We start from the raw sequence: 20706 nt of genomic DNA, 5'->3' as shown, positions 1-20706 counted from the left end.
GGAGCTGTTCTGGTAGAAGAGCTATCTCTAGGTGTGTGTGCAGCCCTGAAAGTGAACTTTCAGGTTTGTCTCTGAATACAGTTTGGCTCTGTCCCAGCCCGTAGATGTGGATTATAGAGGTCTCAGCACCTAATGGAGCTGAATTATTCATGTCTGGGGCTGTGTGTGTGCAGCATTCCCAAGCAGAAAGCTGTCTCCTTGTAGGATCTGCACTCCAGGACTGCTCTTAAAATGCTTTGTTGGCAGGTCTCCAGGCCAACAAGTGAGCACATGCTTTTCATGTTGTGCGGGGATCAATCCTGTGATGGCAGGAGGTAAGGGGAAGGACACATTTACAGCTGAATCAATCTCCTTGCTCTGTTTTCTGAGATGCTGTGATTTGTGGCAGCGTTACTTCCCCGACAGGAGAGTGGGAAGGATCTGGATACCACCTGGTGCTTCTCCAGCTTAGGCAAAGGAGACAGTGGGAAAGGCATCTCTTTCTCTGGGCCGTGGGGTGCCATAGCCAGGGGCTCCCATGCACCCAAAATAATGATGGTGTGTCAGGCTGGGGTCCCTACGGGTCTGTCTTGGCAGAGGGACTCCTAATGCTCCTCTGGCTGCAGAGGCTGACCCTGAAGTGGTGGAATAGAGAAATGGGGTACTGGAGGGGAGTTTTGGAGAGGGAAAAAGCTGTGGAATATGCTTTAGAGCCACATGCTATGGAGCATATTCAGGAGATCCCCCCAGATCACATTCTAGGATCCCAGCTTCAGCTCTGCTCTGGAAAGGGCTGATCCCTGCCCCAGTCCCTCTTCCTGTAGTGGCATGTCTTGAATTCTCTGCCTCACTCTCGTCACAACGTGTCTTTACCCTGCTCTTGCCAATCCAGAATGTTCCTGTCTGTCCTGTTTGTGGTTCCCTTCTGTTCTGCATTAGCAGAGCCTGGGCTCCCTTGGCACCTCGTCTGCAGGGTGAGAGTTTTTGCTCCTCTTGTTTTCTAACCCTTTGATTGTTCCTGGCTCTCCAATTGCCGGGGTCCCAGCGGACTTCTGGGCTCCTTTGTTTTGTTGTGGTAGGAATTGGCAAAAGCTGTTGCTGTTTGCAGAGTTTGAGACCCAAGTCCTGCTCATCTGCTCTCCTTATTCCACATGTATAAATAATACTTAAGGAGATGTGTGTGTGTATGTGCACGTTTGGAGCAGCAGGGTGAATTCCATGGTTGGAGTGGAGAGCTGGCCAAGCTGGCATCATGCATGTGTTGCATGGAGCAGGTGATGCTACACATGTTGCAGTACAGCCCTGTGGATTGTCTGTCATTTTCCTGTCACTGCAAGGTCAGATTTTTGTCTGTTTTTCCCTCTGACCCGAGCTCACCATGGGTCTTTGCCATGCTCCAACTTTGGGTTGGCAACTCTTGGATTTGGAGACTGAACTTCATCCTCTGCTGTCAGCTCATGTGGGTTGTTCCTGCATGTGAGTGGTCATCAGTGGTCCACCGGTTCATTGGGATTGTTCCTGGATTCCATCCTTCAGCTTAGGGCTGGGAAGGGACTGGTATCAGCCAAAAATCTAGTTCATTCAGCTTATTACTGGCTTTGCCCATCTACACAAAGAAACTGGATCCATGACATGAGGATTGTTATGCAGGGGTGAGGTGGTCGCTGCCAATCGCTGCCAATCTCATCGGTGATTTGGAGAGAGACTCTGGAGAGGCAGGTTAATGGGGTTGGACACACCAGCTTGGAACTGGGGAGCAGGTGCTGGAGCAGGAGTAGGAAGAGGAGGAGCAGGCGGCCATAGAAACACGCAGGTCAGCTTTGGGAAGCTGTTAGCGACTCTGGTGCACAAAGTGATCTCCTGATTCGGCACTTTCCCTGCTGCTGAAATGAGAGGTCAGTGCTTTTCATTTCCAGCTTGCACGCAAGTCCCCCAGCTCCTGGGGTTAAAAATCTCCGTAATGACCTGTCAGAGAGCGGATTATTAGCTGTACAGAGCCGAGGATGCTGTAGGGAGCAGATGGAAAATGGTCTGGCTGCGGCAGCCTAGCTGATGAAAGAATCCCTGGCATTTTTACAGTGTTTGCGTCTCTGGAAACACACTGAAGCTGCTTTCCAGGCTCCTGCCTGCTGGGGTTTGAAGAAATTTGTGTGTGTGTGGTGTGGAGTTTTTTGGCTGATTTTTGGTTTTTTTTTGACTTCTCATTTCTCTTTAAGTCACTTGTTTTTGAAGTGTCACTTGTAAATAGTACCAGGAGCAGGCAGGCCTGGTGCTTGGTGGGGAAGGGGAGGACAATGCTGCTGGAGAGAAGTCTCATCCAAATGGGTGGTCAAAGATTTCTTAAGGATTCTGAAGAACAGGTGGCCTTGCTGGGTGGTGCTAGGAAGAAGCTGTTACATGTGTTAATTATGTCTCATCAGGGTGCTGTGTCAGGTTGTGCGTGGGTGTCTTTTGTTTCCCTCCTTGGGGGGAGAGGCTGGGAAGCAGGGAGGAGATATTTTGGGCTTACCAGGGTAAGCTGTGGTGTGGGCAGGTAGGACTGAGCCCTCTCATCCCGGTTAAGACTTTGTACTTACATAATTACGTCTCTGTTTCCCATTGGAAGCTTTTCGGCTTGGCCAGAGCTGGTGGCGTTAAACACTCCAAATCTGGGTACTGTGTTGCTCTGCCTGGAGGTGTGGGATGGGAACCCTTATGCTTCCCACTGCGATTTGGCCTTTGGTGACTGCTCTGACAGGTCCCAAGTGTCACAGGCACTCTGAAGCCTGGGATTTATTTCCCACCAAGGCACTTGACTTGCCTGGTGAGCAGCTCTTGTCCCTCACAGTGAGGCTGGCGTGGAGAGGAGCCCTCACTCTGGGTGGCATTGGCAGGAGAGGAATCAATCCTCCCTCCCAGGGGCAGCGCTCGATAATTCAGAGGGAAATGGTGAGCGGGGAAATGTGTGAGTAATGTCTTGCTGAAGCCCAGAGCTGTGACCTGCCAGGGCTGGTATTGATTGAGGACCAGTGCCAGATGGCTGCTGCTGGGGCGGGGCAGCTGTGGAGCAGCCCCAGCCCAGGGGGTGGCAGAAGGAATGCTGCGAGGAGGATTTGGGAGGCTGGGGGTTTTGCTCTGTCCAGATCTCTCCTGCCTGCAGGTGTGGCTGTCAATGATCTGTCTGTCCATGGCTCTTTGTGTGTAACCCTGTTCTCTTTGCTCTCCCTTCCAGCAGCGATGCCGTCACCTGGGCAGACCCCAACCACTGGAAGCCCGCCAAGAACGTAGGTGACCCCCAGGGCATAGAGGCAGGGAAGAGCCTTGAACTGTGAGGGGCCGTTAACTCTAAGATGTCCTTGAGCAGTGGAGCTTCCGGAGGGAAAGGAATTGATGCAAACCCGGTTGAGACGTATGACAGTGGGGATGAGTGGGACATTGGTGTAGGGAATCTCATCATTGACCTGGACGCTGATTTGGAGAAGGATCAGCAGAAATTGGAAATGTCGGGCTCCAAGGAGGTGGGGCTCCCGGCACCCAATGCAGTGGCAACACTACCGGATAACATCAAGTTTGTGAGCCCAGTGCCAGGCCCACAAGGCAAGGAGGGCAAATCAAAGTCGAAAAGGAGCAAGACTGGCAAGGACAGTGGGAAGCCGACCCCAGGGTCCTCCCTGTTCACTCCCAGTGAGGGAGCTGGTGGCAAGAAGGAGGTTCAAGGACGCTCTGGGGATGGTGTGAGCTCGGGTGGTTTGGTGCCCGCTGTCACCCCAAAGAGCTCGGAGAAGTCGGCCAAGGCGTCTCGCAGTGTGGCTGGCTCCAAGAAGGAGAAGGAGAGCGGCTCATCCAAAAGCAAGAAGGAAAGGAGTGAGGGTGCGGGGGCTTCGGCAGAGAAGGAGCCCAGTGTGCTGCAGCCCCTGGCCCTGGCAGTAAGGGTGGGACAATATGATGGGGGCCAGGGGCCAGAGCCTGCTGCTGCTGAGCAGCTTGGGAGTATAGCTATTGACACAGGAGCTGCGCTCAATCCCTTGGGAGTTAAGTCGGAGCTGGAGGATGGAGAAAGTGAGTGCCGGCAGCTGAAAAAGGTGAAGTCAGAGAAGGTAAGAAAGGGTTTGGGGCACGGGTGCCATTGCTGCTGCTTACATGGTGTTGCTGTGACATGGCATTGTGGGTGACAAGGGAGTGGGACTGTGTGTCTTGTACTGCTGGGGCCAGCACTCATGTGTGGCTGCTGCCTCCTGGTTTTGGCCTGAGGGTGGTTTGGCCATGTGATGTGCTGGTGTCTGGACATGGCAGTCTGGACACTGGTCAAGCCCAGCTTCTGGGAACCATGTGTGAGCAAATCGCCTGCAGACACTATGCTCTGGGTACCATCCTGCAATAGCTTCTGAGATTTGGTTTTCCTCAGCACTTTGGCTGTGCTGTATGAGTCCAGACCTGTCTGGCTTCTGTCACTCTGAAGTCAAGGTCATGTCGTGGTGCTTTGTCTGCTACATCTCCCAAGGGAACACAAAGCTCTGTGTCCTGCTGGCTTCACATTGTGTGTCAGGGCTCCCTGCAACTCCCGAAGGAATTTATTTCTCTACAGTTGCATCATGTGCAGAGAAGGATCTCTTAACATCTTGGTAGATGTGGGATCTGCACGGGTATGTGGGTGAGCACAAGGAGCAGGGCTCACAGGAGTCACCGCCTTGTTTCTGGGTCTGTTGATGGTACATGGGCTCTGTCCCACTTGGGGTGGCGATCCAGGGCTGGTGGGTAGCTGTGGGTGATGTTTGGTGTGTTACTCCTCTACTAACATGTGGCAGTGATGCTGAGCTGGCCAAGCTGCTGTTCCAGGTCACCAGGGACATGAAAAGCCCTGCCAATGGCAGATGACCAAAGGGGTGAGTGGCCGCCTGTCCATCTTGGTGGCACTGGACTCTGGGTGGCTGCATGGCTGTGTCTGTGCATTTTTCAGGACTTTTTGCTGGTTTTTGAGCAATCACAGTCGCTGGCTGATGTGATTTCTGGTTCAGATGGGGAGGACTTTGAGCATGTGGATGTCTATGCTTTCCTCTGTGCCAGCTGCACACGAGATTTGTGCCTGGTGAAGTCATGCATGTGTCATGTACAGGGTGAGCATCACGAGTATGTGTGTTATGATCAGCTTGGCCCTATTGCCATCAATATGTGCCAGGGTCTCATGAGAGTGGCTGGGGAGTATGAGAAGCAACGTCACCATGTTTGTAGCCAGAGGTTCCCTGGGAGGAGCCAGAAACCCTGGGAGGATTTCTACTTTGAAGTAGGGATCACAATGTGGGCATTGGGATGGGTGGGGAGGGCAGAGTGGCGTTGGGAGAGGTGCCGAGAGCAGAGATTTGTTTGGGAGCATATACGGAAAAAAGTATAGGGTGGAGACGGGCAGCCATGGGATGGCTCTGGGACAAGGGTTGCTAAATAGGTTGGTGCTTCCTCCGCTTAAGAGGAGGACCCCTGGGACAAGTGGTTGAGGCCTGTAAAATTCAGGAGTGGTGTGAAGACATCTTGTTCCTTTGTCTGTTCTGGCAGTGGAACCAAAGTGAATGAAACCAGGAAGAGCAGCAGACGCTCTCTTGCGTGAAGGTCTAGAGGGCTGCTGCTAAAAGCTGTGGATGCTGGAAGTCCATGTATGATTTGGGGCACCTGGATGGATTCATGGAGGAGAAACTCATCAGGAGAGTGTACAGGGCTTGGGAATTGCATGAGGACGACAGAAGCTTGGGAATTGGTTTGGGAATACCTCAACATTCTTGGCTGTTACATTCCCTTGTAGCCATCTGTGCTGGCTGCTGTGACAGCCAGCACTGTAGCCGGCTGGACCTTGGGTCATACCCTGCATCGCTTTGCTGTGTTGTTACTATTAAAGATTTATTTCTTTCACTGATACAGCTGCAGAATCTCTTTGCAGTTGGAGATACCAATGTGATGTGTCGTGGTGGATGAGAAGCTCCACACACCCCAGTTGTGTACTGGCACCTGGAAGCTCCTCTGTGTCCTGGGCTCAGGGCTGTGTGGGCAGCAGAGGAGGTGGGGGGGATTTTGCCCGTCTGCCCCTCCACTCCACTCAGGTGAGACTGCACCTGCAGACCTGCCTCTAGCCATGAGGTCCCAACATGAGAGGGACGTGAAACTGCTGGGGTGAGTCCAGAGAGACTGTGGAGATGCTCTGAGGGCTGGAACCCCTCTGCTCAGGAGCCAGGCTGGCAGAGCTGAGAGTGTTCACCTGGAGAAGAGAAGGCTCCAGGGAAGCTTAGAGGGGTCCAGTGCCTAAAAGGGCTCCAGGGCAGCTGGAGAGGGACTGGGGACAAGGTGTGCCAGGACATGGGGGAATGGCTTCCCACTTGCAGAAGACAGGGTTGGAAGGGATATTGGGAAGAAACACTTTCTTGTGAGGGTGGTGAGGCCCTGGCACAGGTTTCTGTGAGAATCTGTGGCTGCCCCATCCCTGGAAGTGTTCCAGGCCAGGTTGGACAGGGCTTGAAGCAACGTGGTCTAGTGGGAGGTGCCCCTGCCCATGGCAGGAGGTGGAAAAAGATGGGCATTAAGGTTGCTTCTAACCCAAATGATTCTATTTTCTCTAAGCTGACATCTGGTGAGGATGGTTCTGCCATTTTACTTGTCCAGATTCGAGCATAACCCCCTGGGTGAAAGCTCAGGCTGGAGGGCTGATCCCTGTTTGGAGAAGGGATTTGATGTCTGGATCTTCAGGAACATGCGTCACTTAGGAGGAAGCATTGCCTGTGTTTCATCAGCATCCTGGAGGCAGCTGGATGGCTTGCTTTGGGTTGGGAAAGCCGTGGGCGAGGAGAAGAAAGGTATCTGCATGGTAAGGGGTGGGAAAGCAGTTTTGTATCTTGAGGAAGCGACTGAGGCTGGGTGGATGCCTGGAACTGGGTGGAGGACCACTGGGATACAATGGGGGATATGGCACTGAGTTTGTCCTGTCTCCCAAAAGTTGCAGTGATGTCCCAGAAACCGCATGTGGAGTCCAAAGGACAAGCCAAGAGCAGAGGTATGCGCTGCCTGTGAGAGGGAGGGCAGCTCCTCCAGGCAGTGCATCGAGAGATTAAGGTGGCAGGTTCATTCTGCCCTGGGGACAAACCCTGGTTGGGAAGCGAGAAACTTGCTCAGACTGAAACAGGAACAGCCACAGCATGACTCAGCCAACCTTTGGTCTCTGTCAGCTTGTCCTTTGCTTAACCCTGTACTGCTCCCGCTGCCATTTCGGGCAGGGAAGCTGCGGCTGAAGAAAGGGAGACTGTCTGTCCCTCAGCTGCTGAAGCCTGGGGTGGGTGAGCTCCCTGGAGGTCTGACACAAGAGATGTGTGCTGAGCTAGTAGCCACCAGCTAGGAGGCTCTGTTGTATCTCCATAGCTGGAATAACAAGCACTTTAGCAGGTAATATTTTTCCTTGATGAGGTGCTTCAATGCAGCAGCCAGCTCTTGCCCCACCCAGCTCACCCCACTTGCCTCTACTTCTGCTTTTGTGTTCTTCCAATGTCTTGCTGTAGGATTTGGCAGCCATTGAGTCCTTTTTGGGTGTATGAAGGAGCTTTGCTTTGGGTTTTACCAGACACTTTTCTATGTCAGCTGGTGCTCCACTGGCTCTGTCCACAGGCAAATTCACCCTTGCTCCCATGTCTAACACAGCAGTGGGGGAGCCCGTGGACATGGCCCTTGGGCTCCATGGGATGTGTTTTGCCAGTATGACCCCATGGCTCTGGTTGCTGTTTCCTGAGGTGAAGCCTCCAGAGCTGAATATCCCAAATATCCTTTTTCTTGGTGTGGATCTTGGCTGTGTCCTGGCTTGTTACATGCACTCCTCAAACATGATGCCGTCAGTGTGTTGGGTTACGGGTGATAACTTCTCCAGGGATGGGGCTGATCTTGATGAAACCCAGTGGTGATAACCCTGCTGAGACTTTCCAGGGTCTCTGGGGTGGGCTGATCACCTCGAGAAGGTTTGCCTTTGGCTATGCTCAGTGCCTGGGCAGGTCCTTGGAGCCCCAGAAAATATTTGGAGGGACAGCAGTGGGAGCTGAAAATACCTGCAGCAGGGTGGGAAAAGAGCTTGTGTTAGTGGACCCATGAACATGATGACCAGTGGCTAGGTCAGTCCCTGGGTCACTGGGGATGGCTGGAGCTAAGCTGGGGTTTAGTTTGGTTTGATTTGCTTTGCTTGGTGCTGGGAGGGAATGGCAACTCTTGGTGAGCAGCTGAGCTCAGCAAAATGGCTGTGCACGGAGGAGCAGTGCTGGTTTTGCCCCACCAGCCGCTGTCACGTGGCCCAGCTGGCCTTAGGGCTGGTGGCTGAGCTGGTCCCTTCCTCACCAGCCCTGCACCCACCACACTGCCCACACCGGGCCCCTGCGCCCGCTCCTGGCACTCTGGGCTTGCTGGCCCAGCCGGGGGATGTTGAGCATTAAACAAAAGAGCCTCCCAGCTCTTGGCTGCTGCTCCGGCTTTGTTTTGATTGAGAGGTTGTTCAGCAGGAGGAGGGAGGGTTGTTTTTTTTCCTTTCTCTTCTGACTAGCGTCCAGATGTGATGCTGCTGCAGACAAGGGAAAGGCAAACAGAAGCCGCTGGAGACTCGGCTCTTCTGAAAAGCCTCTCTGGGTCACGTGTGCTGCGGTTTTGGGCAGCCATGAGGGTGGATTCATCCGTGTCCCTCTGCGGGAGAGGGGGGTTGAAGCCACTGGTGCATTTTTTTCTCCTGAATTTCTCCCTAGACACAACGTGGTGTTACCCTGTGTGTTCTCAGAGCAGACATCCCTGCTATGGGTGACCTGATAAAGAGGGACTGTTGTAAGATGGGGGATGCTGATGCTGCAGTGTGTTCACACCAAAACTGGTGTGAAAATGCCCTTGCAGTTCTGTGGGAGGACGGTGTGGCAGAGGGAGTGCTTGGGGTCAGGTGGCAATGGAGACGGTGGGGTGGTGATACCACACCAGTGGCAGCTGCCAGAAAATGAAATACACCCCAAAAATAAATCTGTGCCTTGTTTCCGCTGCTGCTGGCTTATCCAGCAGTTTGCAGGGTGGCTATGGTGTCACCTTTGTGGACCTTCTTGCCCTAATGCAGGGATGCAGACCTGTGTGGTGCTTCCAGTGCTGGTCCTACAGCCTCAGTGGCACATGGGATGGACCCCCAGGTGCCAGATGTCCTGCACATTCATCCTTTACCTGGAGTGAAAGCATGGTTGCCTTTTTTTAACCACTGTTTCATTGTTGGGGGAAGGGATGAAGCTTGGTTCTGCATGCAGTGGCAAGGATTGGGGTGAGGGATTCTTGTGTGACTCCAGCTTGAAGAGGTGAGATCTCTCAGTCCCTCTGCTGGGTCCAAGCCCAACAGGAGATGGCCACAGACACTCTTAGGAACATTTCTTGATGTGGTGGAGAGCCAGGATGAGATGTTGGGGGTGGTCCCAGCCTTGTGCTTTGAAAATGTGCTTGGGATTTTGACTGGTGTGGATTTCCTTGGTTTGGGGCAAGAGTTTGGGTGGAGAAACTCCCAGTGGAGCTGTTTTGGTGAAAACAGTTGTTTTTTCAGCCCCTCCAAAGCTGGCTTTGGAGCTGGTGTTCACTCTGTGCTTTGTTTTTCCCAGGGATTTTTAGGGCATGTGGGAAGTCCAGTGGCTGGGTAGGGACCTGTTCATGCCCAAAACCTTGGGGAGAAGGTGTTTCCCAGCCCTTGTTCTGAAGGGCTTGTTATTTTTCCAGGGAATGGCAGCCAGCATGACATGGGCAGCTCAGGGAGGTGGCAAGGGTGGGCAGGCAGCTACTGGCTCTTGCCTGATCCTCTCACCATGGTTCTTTTTCCCCATGATTCCATGCTGGAATCAGCTGCCTCCGGAGCTGCTGACAGAGCTGTCTTGTGAGTCCTTGGGAATGACACCACTAGTTTCCTTATTGTCCCTGGCTCTGCTGCCCAGAGCCTTCTGCTCTAGGAACACGGCAAGAAGGGGGCACACAGCCAACATGTGTCAAGAGCTACAAAGGGGGAAATTAGCCTTGTTCACTTCAAACCTTGGGGTTAGTGCTAGAGTTTTGGCTCCTGCTGAGAGGTTATTTATATGTGGGCTTTCTTTTATAACCACTGGATGTAGCAAACTGAGAGTTCCAGCTGTTCCCACCTCTGAAGGCTTTACAAAAGGAAAAATCACTTCTCTCCCTGGTTGCTTTCCCAGATGGCAGTGTTAGGAAGGACTAAAAGGCTGAGTTGGCTTTGATGCCCGACCCATCAGCATTGCTGTATCCCAGTGAATTGGCTGTCATGCTGAAACATGGCCCAATCTCCACCAGAATGGGCAGAAGGACGTGTGGCTCCCTGTCAAGGACATGGTGGTAGGAAATGGAGCAGCGCTGGGAAAGAAGAGAAAAAACCTCCCCACTCCTGAAGTGTATGACACCATGGTAACGAAGGGGCTGATAGAGGGGGGACAGAGGAGGAACAGCCCCTTCTTGGCTTCCTTGGTGCAAGCAACCTGCAAATCTATCCCCCATGTTTTGGTGAGAGATTTTAATGGGAAGACCAGCGGGTCATTGATTGATCCTGCTGACTCATGGACCTGATTCCTCCCTTGAGAGCAGCGGCAACTGCTGGAGATGGGTCAGATTTTAAGGCTAACGGGCTCTGGTAGACTCTTTGCTGTTTTTTTGCTTTGCTTCCAGGCTGACGGTAGCTGCTCATTAGCCTAATGACCCCAGTTACCCAGCGCCATTTATCTGCCGAGGGAGATTTCTTTAAAGGAAGATTTGCGCCTCTGGAGCGTTGTGCAACCCCGAAGGCTTCAAAACCCTGTGAGCTGCTCCCGCAGCCCTGCCGGGGAGCTGATGCAGGGGGAGTGTGCCAGGAATAACCCGCTAATGAGCAAAGCTGCCTCTCCACCCGGCAGCCAGGGAGGCCATGGGAAAGGGCAGCAGAGCACAGGCTGCCTGTGTTTCCCCTCCTATGCTTTTAAAGGCTGCTTGGTTGGGGATTCACTGCCTTTTCCCTGTTTTCTGCAGGCACGACATCTTCTGTGCCACTGCTTTCACAGTGCTGCATTGCTCTGCTGCTTCTCTCGAGGATGCTTTGGGCTGGAGCTGTGAAATCCATCTTCCCTGTGTGTGCAGGCAACCCTGGAGATGTATTGGGCAAGAGGGCACTTAAATCCCCAGAGCTAAAGGTGGGCAGGAGAAAAGGCAGTGGTGATAGCTGTGGGCTTTCTGGCGTGGTTTTGTGACATTCCTACCTCGTGGTGATGAGTGCCTGGAGCTTGAGTGCTCAATTGGGTGCAAGAGGAGCCACCCTAGCGCTCAGAGCTGTTGAGCAGCAGCTGGGAGAGCAGCCCAGGGCTGGGAAGCAACTGCCGGGCTCGAGAATGATTTAAAGCCACCAGCAGCCTGACAATATGTTGTATTTGGTGACAACATCTACTCGATATATTCCTGTCCCTGTTACTCATTCCTGCCCACGGACCAGATCCGGGAACTGACTGATGTAAATAAATGTGCTCAAGGTTTTCTGGGGTGAGCTCAGGTTGTGGGCTGGCATGAGTGGGTGAGCTGGGATGGATGGGCCATGGGCAGTGGTGATGGCACTGGGACTGGAGATGGGGGCATAGCAGTGATGGTGGCACCTGGGGCTGGAGATGCAAGCATGGGAGTGATCATGGTACCTGGGGCTAGTTATAGTGGCACCCGCAGTGGTGGCACCTGGGGCTGGAGATGAGGGCTTTGCTATGGTGTAAAGGTTTTAGGGGCTCACTGGCCTCTGACAGGGTTCACAGTAGCTTTGGTGAGCTCTGCTCAACCCAGGAAAGCACATGGTACCTATGCTCCCCAGCCTTGCCAGCTGAATGGTCCCAGCTCCTCCATCCCAGTGTTCAGTGGGCAGGATAAATCCCTTTGCAGGAAGATGCTACCACAAATCTTTTGTATGATGTGGTGATGGCATGTACTCACATCTGCTGACTTTTCCCCTGTCCTTGACACTGAAGTGGCTTTAAAACTTGGTATCTAGATTTACTTCAAAATACTGTCTGGCCCTCATTCACTGGGGATGTCTTGGAATGTGTTGTGATGAACAGCGTGGAGAGCATACCTGCTTTGCAGGCCTGAGCTGGGATTCTGGTTGGGATGTGGATGTGGAGGTCACCATATTTTGGTGAGGGGATGTGATAGAAGTGGATTTTGTCTGGTGCTGAGGGAGTAAGAGAACCCCTTGGGCTACCCTCCCTTAGTGCAAATGCTGGAGCCTGTGTGTCTCAGTTTCCCCTGTTCTCTGCATGGATTGGCTGCTCCTCTTAGGCTTGAGCAGGGGTTTTGCTGGGGGGAGCACAAGGGTGCTCTGGGTAGAGAAGGTACCGTTGAAGGAACAAGTCCTGTGGTTGTGGATTCTTTTCAAGCCAGAAAGTAATTTCATTCCGAGAAGCTCACTTGCTCCCCCAATTAGCGATGGAAATGCAGTGTTGTGATATTTTCCCCAGGTACTGTGCAAGCGAATGCTGTTCCCAGACTCCCCCTGCTCGCTCCCCACCCCTCTTTCCACTCATCGTGGTGCAGGTGCGCTGCCTTCCCCTCTGGGAGTGTCTTTGTCATCTGGTTAACAGATAGCCGTGACATGTTCTGGAGTCAGCTGCATGCCATGTGGCTGGTGGTCACCATCCTAGGATCAGTGCTCAGAAGGGTAGTGAGGCACTGGAACAGGCTGTCCAAGGAAGTGATGGAATCACCATCCCTGGAAGCGTTTGAAAAGTGTGTGGATGTGGGACTTGGGGTTTGGTGGTGAACATGGTGGCACTGGATGAATGACTGGACTAGAGGTCCAGCCACTGGAGGTCTTCTTCAGCTTTTATGAGTCTATGAAAGCTGGAGCCAAGTTCTGGGAATCAAATGGCTGAGAGAGGCTTGGAAGAGCACAGGAGAGCACTGAGTCTGGGTTCTATGTGTTCAAAGGCTGGGGGAAATTTGTTTTCCAGGCTGAAAGGAGGGGATGGCTGGGTACCAGGCAGCTCTTTGAGGTGGTGACAAAGTCATCAAGCTAAGCTGTTCCCTGCTGGCAAAGCCTCTCATGCCCGAGCAGGACCAGTGGATCTGTGGGGTGCCTTGTACACAGAGCTAGGTTTTAGGGTTTCCAGGGCTGTCTGCTGTTCTGTGGCTTGGAGGGGAAGAAGATGACTGTGTCTCTGTATCATGGACCTGGTTTGTTGACCAGAAGGTTTCTTTCTTTGCACAACATTAACATTTCAAGGTGCAGGAACTCTTTGGGCATTAGTGTTTTATGGTCTCACAGGCTGGCTATGGAGAGGCTGAGTGGTGAATGGCCCTTTGAAGGAAACCAGCCTTTTGGTCAAACCCCTATGGCCATGAGCAGAGCTGCCCAGACCTGGGGGAAGAGTTGAAGCCCTTTGGTAGTGGGGAAAGCAGTTGATTTAGCTCTCAGGCTTGGTCTGGATCTTGCATACAAAAAGCCAGGGTTGCATATGAAAACGCCCAAATGTGACCAAATATGCCGTGGCTTTGCCAGATCACTGCCTGGCTTGTAGAAGAGCCATGTCCCAGGAAAAGGCCCTGCTTTACAGGGGCTCACAGCCTGTGCTCCTCCCTGCTGCTTCCTCCAGACCAAGAAAACAGGAGCTGTTGGTGTTCCCTGTGATAAGATCCCTCAACGGTAGCTTGGACCAGCGTGTGTCCTGTCCACGTGGTCTCTCAGTAGGATCAGTGTCTTCTGTTCCCCCAGGGACCATGAAGAGGTTCATGGCATTAAAAAAATGGAAGTTTTAGGATTTTCAGGCTGTGTACTCAACAGTAATGTTTTGGCTTTGGCATGAGCAGCTCCCCATGTGGGGCCCTGCAAAGGAGGAAGACACAGCAGAGAGGGCAGCAACACATCTGGATCTGTTTTTTCTTGTATGAACAGAGGCTGTTTTGGGGTTCCCTTGCAGCACCTCTGTACACTTCTCTCAGCGTGCTTGAGCCCTGGGACCATCTGCCTTCCTGCAGGGAAGGGGCTCCCCTCAGCTACTGTTGGCTGGGAGGACAGAAGCCATCTTTGTGGTGACCGATGGCCTCCAGCCTTTGGCCACAGGAACGAGAGCAACTGGACTTGCAGGTGCCTGTTGTTTCTGGGCAAGAAACCAATGGTTTCATCCTCCAGGCCACCAAAGCAGACAGATTTTTCTGGATAAAGAGGGAATCCAGTTTGGTGCAGATCTCAAGCTGGTAGTACAAGGAGCCTGTAATGAGAAGTTGCCTTCTCTTCTGAAGCCACCATCATGAACCAGAGCATGTCAAGTAGGGGTGAGAGACTGGAGTAAATTGGATGTTTTTGGGCGTGGAGATGGGTTACAGTGCAGTGTTTTACTCCTTACCCACTACTCCACTGTTGTGTGTTACCCGAAAGCCTTTGGGAATATTCCTTTCTGGTTGACCTGTTTCACATGTGACACTGAAGCAGCACCCAGTGAGGTGCCTCAGCAACCCCTGTTGGCTGAGCAATCCTAGCCTCCTGCCAGTGAGTGAGGCCATTAAAACCCAGTCTCCTCTGGGAGCTGATGATCTGATATGGGAGATGGAAGGAGTATTGCTTTCAATTTCCCATTGATCCTAATGAGCCAATGTGGGAGACTCGGATGGCTTGGCTGGGTTGGGGGCTGTTAGCTCCACCAGCACTCAGAGCTGCTCTCAGGTCCGCTTTGCTTCTCAGTTCTAGGAAATGGAATAAAGAGAAAACCACTTAGGAGGATTTTAATCAGAACTTGGCAGAAGAACTTAAGGAAACCCAAGAAATCTTCTGACAACCGCACTTCGTGCTGAGATTGCCAGTGAATGGGAAGGGCAAAGACAGGGCCTTGGCTTGGGTGGGTTGGGTTTCTTCTGGCTCACTTAATGGGATGCCATTCCTGCCCTCCCTGGATGGGAGGGGGAGTGGAAAATAAACCTTCTTCAGTATGCTGGAGACTTGTCAGCTGGAAATGAGGCAGAGTCCTCTGGGAATGGATGATGAAAGTCATCCCAGACCTACTGGAGATGGCCAGTATGGTGCAGGAGGAGGAGATGGTGTAATTTTTACTAACAGTGGCCTTGGAGTTTGAGGGTGTCTTGTGGTGTGGTTGGATTTCTTGAAGATTTCTTGGCAGGCTGGGGAGGTGGGTCTGTGTGAACCTTGTGAAGTTCAGCAAGGCCAAGTACAAGGTCCTGCCCCTGGGCTGGGGCCGTCCCTAGTACAAACACAGGCTGGGTGGAGAACAGATTGAGCACAGTCCTGGGGGAAGGGCCTGGGGATACAGGTGGCTGACAAATTGGATGTGACCTGACAATGTCTGCTTGTAGCCCAGAAAGCCAGCTTGGGCTGCATCCAGAGGAGTGGATCTGGCAAGTGGAGGGAGGGGGCTCTGCCCTGCTCAGGTAATACCTCACCTTCAGAGCTGCCTCCAGTCTGGAGGTCCCAACATCAGAAGCTGCTGGAGTGAGTCTAGAGAATGCCATGAGATGATCTGAGAGCTGGAGCTCCTCTGCTCTGAAGCCAGGCTGGGAGGACTGAAGGTATTCACTTGGAGAGGAGAAGGCTCCAGGGAGACTTTACAGCCCCTGCCAGTGCCTAAAGGGGCTCCAAGAGAGCTGGAAAGGGACTTTGGACAAAGGCCTGGAGTGTGAGGACAAGGGGAAATGGCTTCCCACTGCCAGAGGGTAGGGTTAGATGGGATATTGAGAAGAAATGATTTTCCTGTGAGGATGGTGAGGCCCTGCACAGGTTTCCTAGAGAAGATGTCCCTCTGGCTGCATCGTTCCTGGAAGTGTTCCAAGCCAGGTTGGATGGGACTTGGAGCAACCAGGTCTAGTGGGGGATGTCCCTACCTATGGTAGGGGATGGAAAGAGATGAGTTTGAAGATCCTTTCCTACCCAAACTGATCTGTGATTTAGTGGTGCAGAGCTGTTGCTGGTGAATGCTGTTGGGAGTGAGAAATGCTGCTATGAAGTTCAAAGCCCTTGTGGTTGATGTCCAGTTTTAAACTAAGATGTGTGAGGAGTGGACAAACCTGTTGCTGTGATGGGAGGTTTCATCAGCTCTGCAGACCCTTACTTAGCACTGATGGCGAGTTTCCCATAACATCTTCTTAGCCCAAGTTTCTTGGCTCGGCTGTAACTCCTTCTGTAAATTGTTATTTTGGAGTATTTGATTAAAAATCCATGGAGTGGTATGAGTAGCTTGGCCATTTAGGGGCAGGAGAGTTACAAGAGCAGTTTTTGCATGTGTGTCCTGCAGCTGGGTGACCCAAACCAGCTTTTGTTTTCTGATTCCTGGGGAGGGGAGCATGTAGTTCTGTTTTATGAGTGTGGACCTGGCATTGCTGAGCAGAACCCCCCCAAGCTGTGTTTATTTGTAAAGGGCTCTTCAAGACGGCCTTGTACCACAGCTTTTTGTTTTATTGGTATTCCAGCATCTGGACTGTTTTCCTAAACGTGCTTTCATGCAAAGAGAGATTAAGGGAGTGACAACTGTTCTGATAAAGCTGCCAAAAATAATCTTTGCTGGAGACTAAGTACCGCTCATGGGACTTTGTCTTGTAAAACAGTTTGTGGGTGAGCATGAAGAACCATCCTAGGAAGCTCCGAATGCTCCAGATCGTTGTTCCTGCTGAGGGGGGTTGGAGGACTATGAATTTTCCACAAGAGTGTTTGAATTTGTCATGTGCTGCCTGAGGTGATCTAATAGCAGTCAGGGGAGTTTCAGGAGTTTGTGGCTGAGGTGACTGAATCCCTGAGAGGAGAGATCTGCATGCAATGTGGTTGGATTGATGGAAATACTGCTGGTGCACGCATCCATCTTCCTCACACCCCACAATGGATTGCTCATGGATGGGTTGTCATCTCCTGTGACGAGCTGATGTAATGAGGGTGATAGCTGGTGTAGCTTTAGGTGTTGAGGATGTGATGGTGGCAGTGTGATACAGATAATCCGTGAGGTTTTGTATGAAGATCCATCTGAAAGTAGGTTGATGCTGCATTGGAGTAGTTTGGCTCTCAGCACCTGAGAGGTGCTGAGCTCAGCAGAGCACAGCAGTCTTAACGCTGCCCCCTTTGTCATTCTCCTTCTGGCAGTGTTTTCGCTAAAAATCACATGTGCGTATGCTGTGACTTTGTTTGACAACTTGTGCAGTGACAGGGAGCTGAACTTCTTCCTTGATGAGATATGTAGGTATACGTGGCATGTGTTCTCCAAACTTGCGTGGCCCTGAAGCAAAATATTGTTTGGATGCCATCTGTTTCCTGAGGGGCAGAGTTAGAGCTGCTGGAGGAAGTTTAACACGCTTCTGTGGGCTGTATGTTGCTCTGTGCCTCTCCCAAAGGACCTGGGATTGGCTACTCTGGGTCAGTTCAGTTAATTCACAGTTAACAAGGTGGTATTAAAAGCAACTCATAGGAGGACTTTCTCTGAGGCTTTTGGCTAGTGGCTCGTGTGTCCCACCTGAGAATCACACCATGACCTGTGAGCAGATGAGTGAAGTCATGACCCATTGAATATCCTGAGCTGGAAGTAACCCACAAGGATCAAGTCCAGCTCCTGGTAGGCTTGACTCTATAAACAGTTATGATTTTAACTTGGAAGAGATAGTGTTGGTGGGACAGGGTGTTCCTACTCAGGATCTCTCGGGTCTAGAAACAGGAACTCTGGAAAGCACCGTAGAAAGCATAATCAAAAATCATCTTGGTGTCTCTGCCTGCAGAGCTCCTCAGATTCCCAGGATGGGCTGAACGCATCTGTGCTGGCTGGGAGCCGTTCTGGCTGCTGCCTGGGGTCATGGTGCAGGATGGGGAGCCTGGCTATGGAGACTACTGAAGGGCTCCAGCTGGCTTATGACCCAATGAGGCTGAAAGTAGCCACGCTTCCATCTGGGCCAGGAATTTGTCACCCTGTCCTGACACACTCTTCCAGTGTCAGATTTACTGCTCTTGGCCCCTGAATGCCCAGTGCAGCTTGCTTTTATGAAACCCTGCTTGCTTTTATGGGACCAAAATTAACATCTCAGCACGGTTAGACTCTTAGTATCATTTGAATGTCCAACACTGCAGGTCTTCAGCTTGTTTCTTATGGTGAGGTGATTGTACCTTGTGTGCTTTAGATGAAATGTGACCAATTTGGTGAAAATTTTGGTCTTCTCTCTTACTCAGATCTTCTCTGTACAGGGGAAAGGAGTCTTTTATCTGGATGTATTTTTTGTGGCCAGGGCTCCCTGTTCCTTCCTGAGCCATGTGTAGCCTGGTAGTGTTTTAGTGGGAAGAAACAAATGGCTGAAGCAGCTGACCACCCTGCAGAAGAGATGGTTTGGGGGAAGTGGGGATGGAGAGCGGGTACTGCCTTGGGCTAGAGGCTTAATCCAGAGTTTCATCCCTGAATCACTGCAGGATGTGGGATGTTGGCATATGGATGAGAATGCACTACTGGGAGAAGCTGGAAGGTGTCCCTGCCATGGCTCCTGCTTGGAGAAGGGATCAGAATACATGGTGATAGGAGGCAGAACTGGGGGACTGTTCTGCTGTGGCATGTCTCATCTTGCCATTGTCCTGAGCCACTTTCAGCCCAGCCAGGTTTCAGCACCAAGCTCTCTGGACACAGCTGTGTTTGGTGATGATCTCTTGGAAGATGGGAGATCTCACAGGAGAGCTTCCTCGCAGGTTTGTGTTCAGCTAAACGTGGGCACAGGAACCTTCCTGCCTCCTTGTGCAGTCATTGGAACTTTGCTGCTCCCCCAGGAGGTGTCCTGCCTGCTCCTGGCCACCCCTTCCCACATGGATGCTCAGGGGTTTGTGCAGCCATGTGGGGAATTGGGTCAGGGGCATGATCTAATTAAAAACTCTGCTGAGTGACATCGAAAGCAGGCAGTTTCCTGACAGTCCACAAATGCCTGTGTTAGGAAAAAAGGGCTTTGGACCACAGCAGGAATAAACAGCCATGGCTGGATTGTAGTGAGATGGTTTCTTCTGGTGGTGGTGGTGCTGGTCTGTGAAGGCTTGCTGTGTTGGTAGGCAAGCATAGGGACAACAAACCCAGCTCCCACTTGGATTCTGGCTGGTGAGTCTTTGTTTTCTTCCCAGGGAGCCCAGTCTCTCTGCCTTGCATCTGTTTTGTGGTTGCCCTTGCTCATGGAGAGCCTCTTAGGAGATATTTCTCAGGCTCCTTCTCTTCAAGGGTGCAGCCAAGGGCTGTGGATGCAGGGGAAGACTGGAATTGCACCGAACCCATGCCCATCCTCACTGCCTGGGGCGAGGGAGGGTTGCCTTCAGTAATCCTGACTAATCCTTTAATCTGTATCAACACTGATAGGTATTAAAGCAGCAGATAAGGTTCAGACCATGGCTTGGAGCTCAGCGATATCCCCACCCTCTTCCAGCTAAATCTGGGCTGATTGTGCTTTCTCTTAAGGGGACCGTGGTGCTTGTTTGCCGAGCAGCTGCACTGGGTTGAGAGGGTGGATTAGCTGTTCCCAGCTGGAACATGCTCTTGTTGCTGGGCTCCAGCTCGCCAGATAAGTCCTTTGGTCTGTGTGTGTTCCTGGTAACCAGCATCCTGTGCTTTCTGGAGCAAACCCCTCTAGGTTCATGTTCCTAGATCTGCAGCAGATCTGTAGCCTTCTGCTTTTTGTCTGTGTTACTCACCTGTATATAAGCCTCATTCAGTTGTAGACACTTCACGGAGTTCTTAAGCAACAACAGGAAGCTTTCTTGAAGCATCCAGTGCTTTGGATCTGTGGTTCCTTTCTGCCTGCTGCTCACAGCAAGATCTCCCTCCTCCCACACCTCCACAGCAGGACTCCCACCAACACATCCTTCCCCTCCAGGCCTTCCACACTCTGTTCTTTTTGGGCACCTTTCCTCCTGCTTGAGGTCTGCGATGTTCTCGCTTGTATGGCTTCTGGACACCTCCAGTTACCCCAGTGATCCAGTGCTGTGAAGGTGGGACTCCAGAGCTAGCTGTCCTGTGTTTGGTGGGCACCAAACCAAGGTTGTTAATGCTGGGAAGAGCTGTTCCCAGTCGAGTTTCCTGTGCAAAATAAATTGTCCTTATTGTTTTTTGCTGTTGTAGGCTCATCCGCCCTTTTCAATGTCCTCTTCCAGCTTCTGCCCATGCTTGTGGGATTGCTCCAAGTTTGCCACCGGTTCCCTCGTCAGCAAAGCCATGGTTAATCCTTCCCTTAAATCCTTTAAGCTGTCAGCAAACAACCCCTTTCTTAAAATTCTAGCACGCAAGCTCAGCTGGGACGGAGCCTGGCTCACAACCTCAAGGTTTCATTTTTGTTTCCAGATTAACACCTCCAGTCCTTCCTGGTCCCAGTTTTGGCTGGCACTGCAGGCTTCTTGCCATGGCTGTGGAACAATGGATGGCTCATGCATGTTTATGGCCTTCTGTGATATATCTGAGGTGTAAAAATATTCAGGTTCTGGATTATGTAATGGTGAGTTCCAGGTGTGTTAGGTGATCTGAAGTCACAGGTGAGGACTCCATGTGGATGAAGTCTCACTCTCTGAAAAGCCACCTGTCCTATGAGACAGAGTGTGTTGGTCCTGTTTCTTGTCTGCATGAGCTTGACATACAGCCAATGGCACCAAAAAGGGCTTAAAAACAAGAGTAAAGCTTTTTTGTGGTCATGCTCACCTGTCTGCACTCAAACTCTCAGGCCTTTGCTGTTTTGCTCTCAGACATGACTGTTTGTCTCTTTCAAGTTTGTTCATTCCCGTAAAAACAC

General features: G+C 51.8%; 2 protein-coding genes across 4 annotated transcripts in view; both read left to right on the top strand.

Annotated features, from left to right (window-relative positions):
- Positions 1-3275, top strand: part of TRIP4 (thyroid hormone receptor interactor 4) — a 44081-nt gene extending 40806 nt beyond the window's left edge. The window contains exon 14 of the transcript XR_004419220.2: positions 3191-3275. The gene's annotated coding sequence lies outside the window, so the exon portion shown is untranslated. The remainder of the gene's footprint in view (positions 1-3190) is intronic.
- Positions 3276-3303: 28 nt separating this feature from the next.
- The window catches only part of ZNF609 (zinc finger protein 609), a 49328-nt gene continuing 31925 nt past the window's right edge, over positions 3304-20706 (top strand). For 2 of the 3 annotated variants that reach the window (XM_033070992.2, XM_033070993.2), the window contains exon 1: positions 3304-4055. In XM_033070992.2, the coding sequence (XP_032926883.1) occupies positions 3309-4055 (747 nt within the window). In that variant the 5' untranslated portion in view covers positions 3304-3308. Of the gene's footprint in view, positions 4056-20447; positions 20453-20706 lie in introns of those variants that run through there. The other variant, XM_042779685.1, reaches the window with a different exon arrangement.

The sequence above is a fragment of the Catharus ustulatus genome, chromosome 12, assembly GCF_009819885.2.
Source record: "Catharus ustulatus isolate bCatUst1 chromosome 12, bCatUst1.pri.v2, whole genome shotgun sequence".
NCBI classification, from domain to species: domain Eukaryota; kingdom Metazoa; phylum Chordata; class Aves; order Passeriformes; family Turdidae; genus Catharus; species Catharus ustulatus.
The sequence above is the reverse complement of the archived record's forward strand: the minus strand, read 5'-3'. Positions and strand labels throughout refer to the sequence as shown.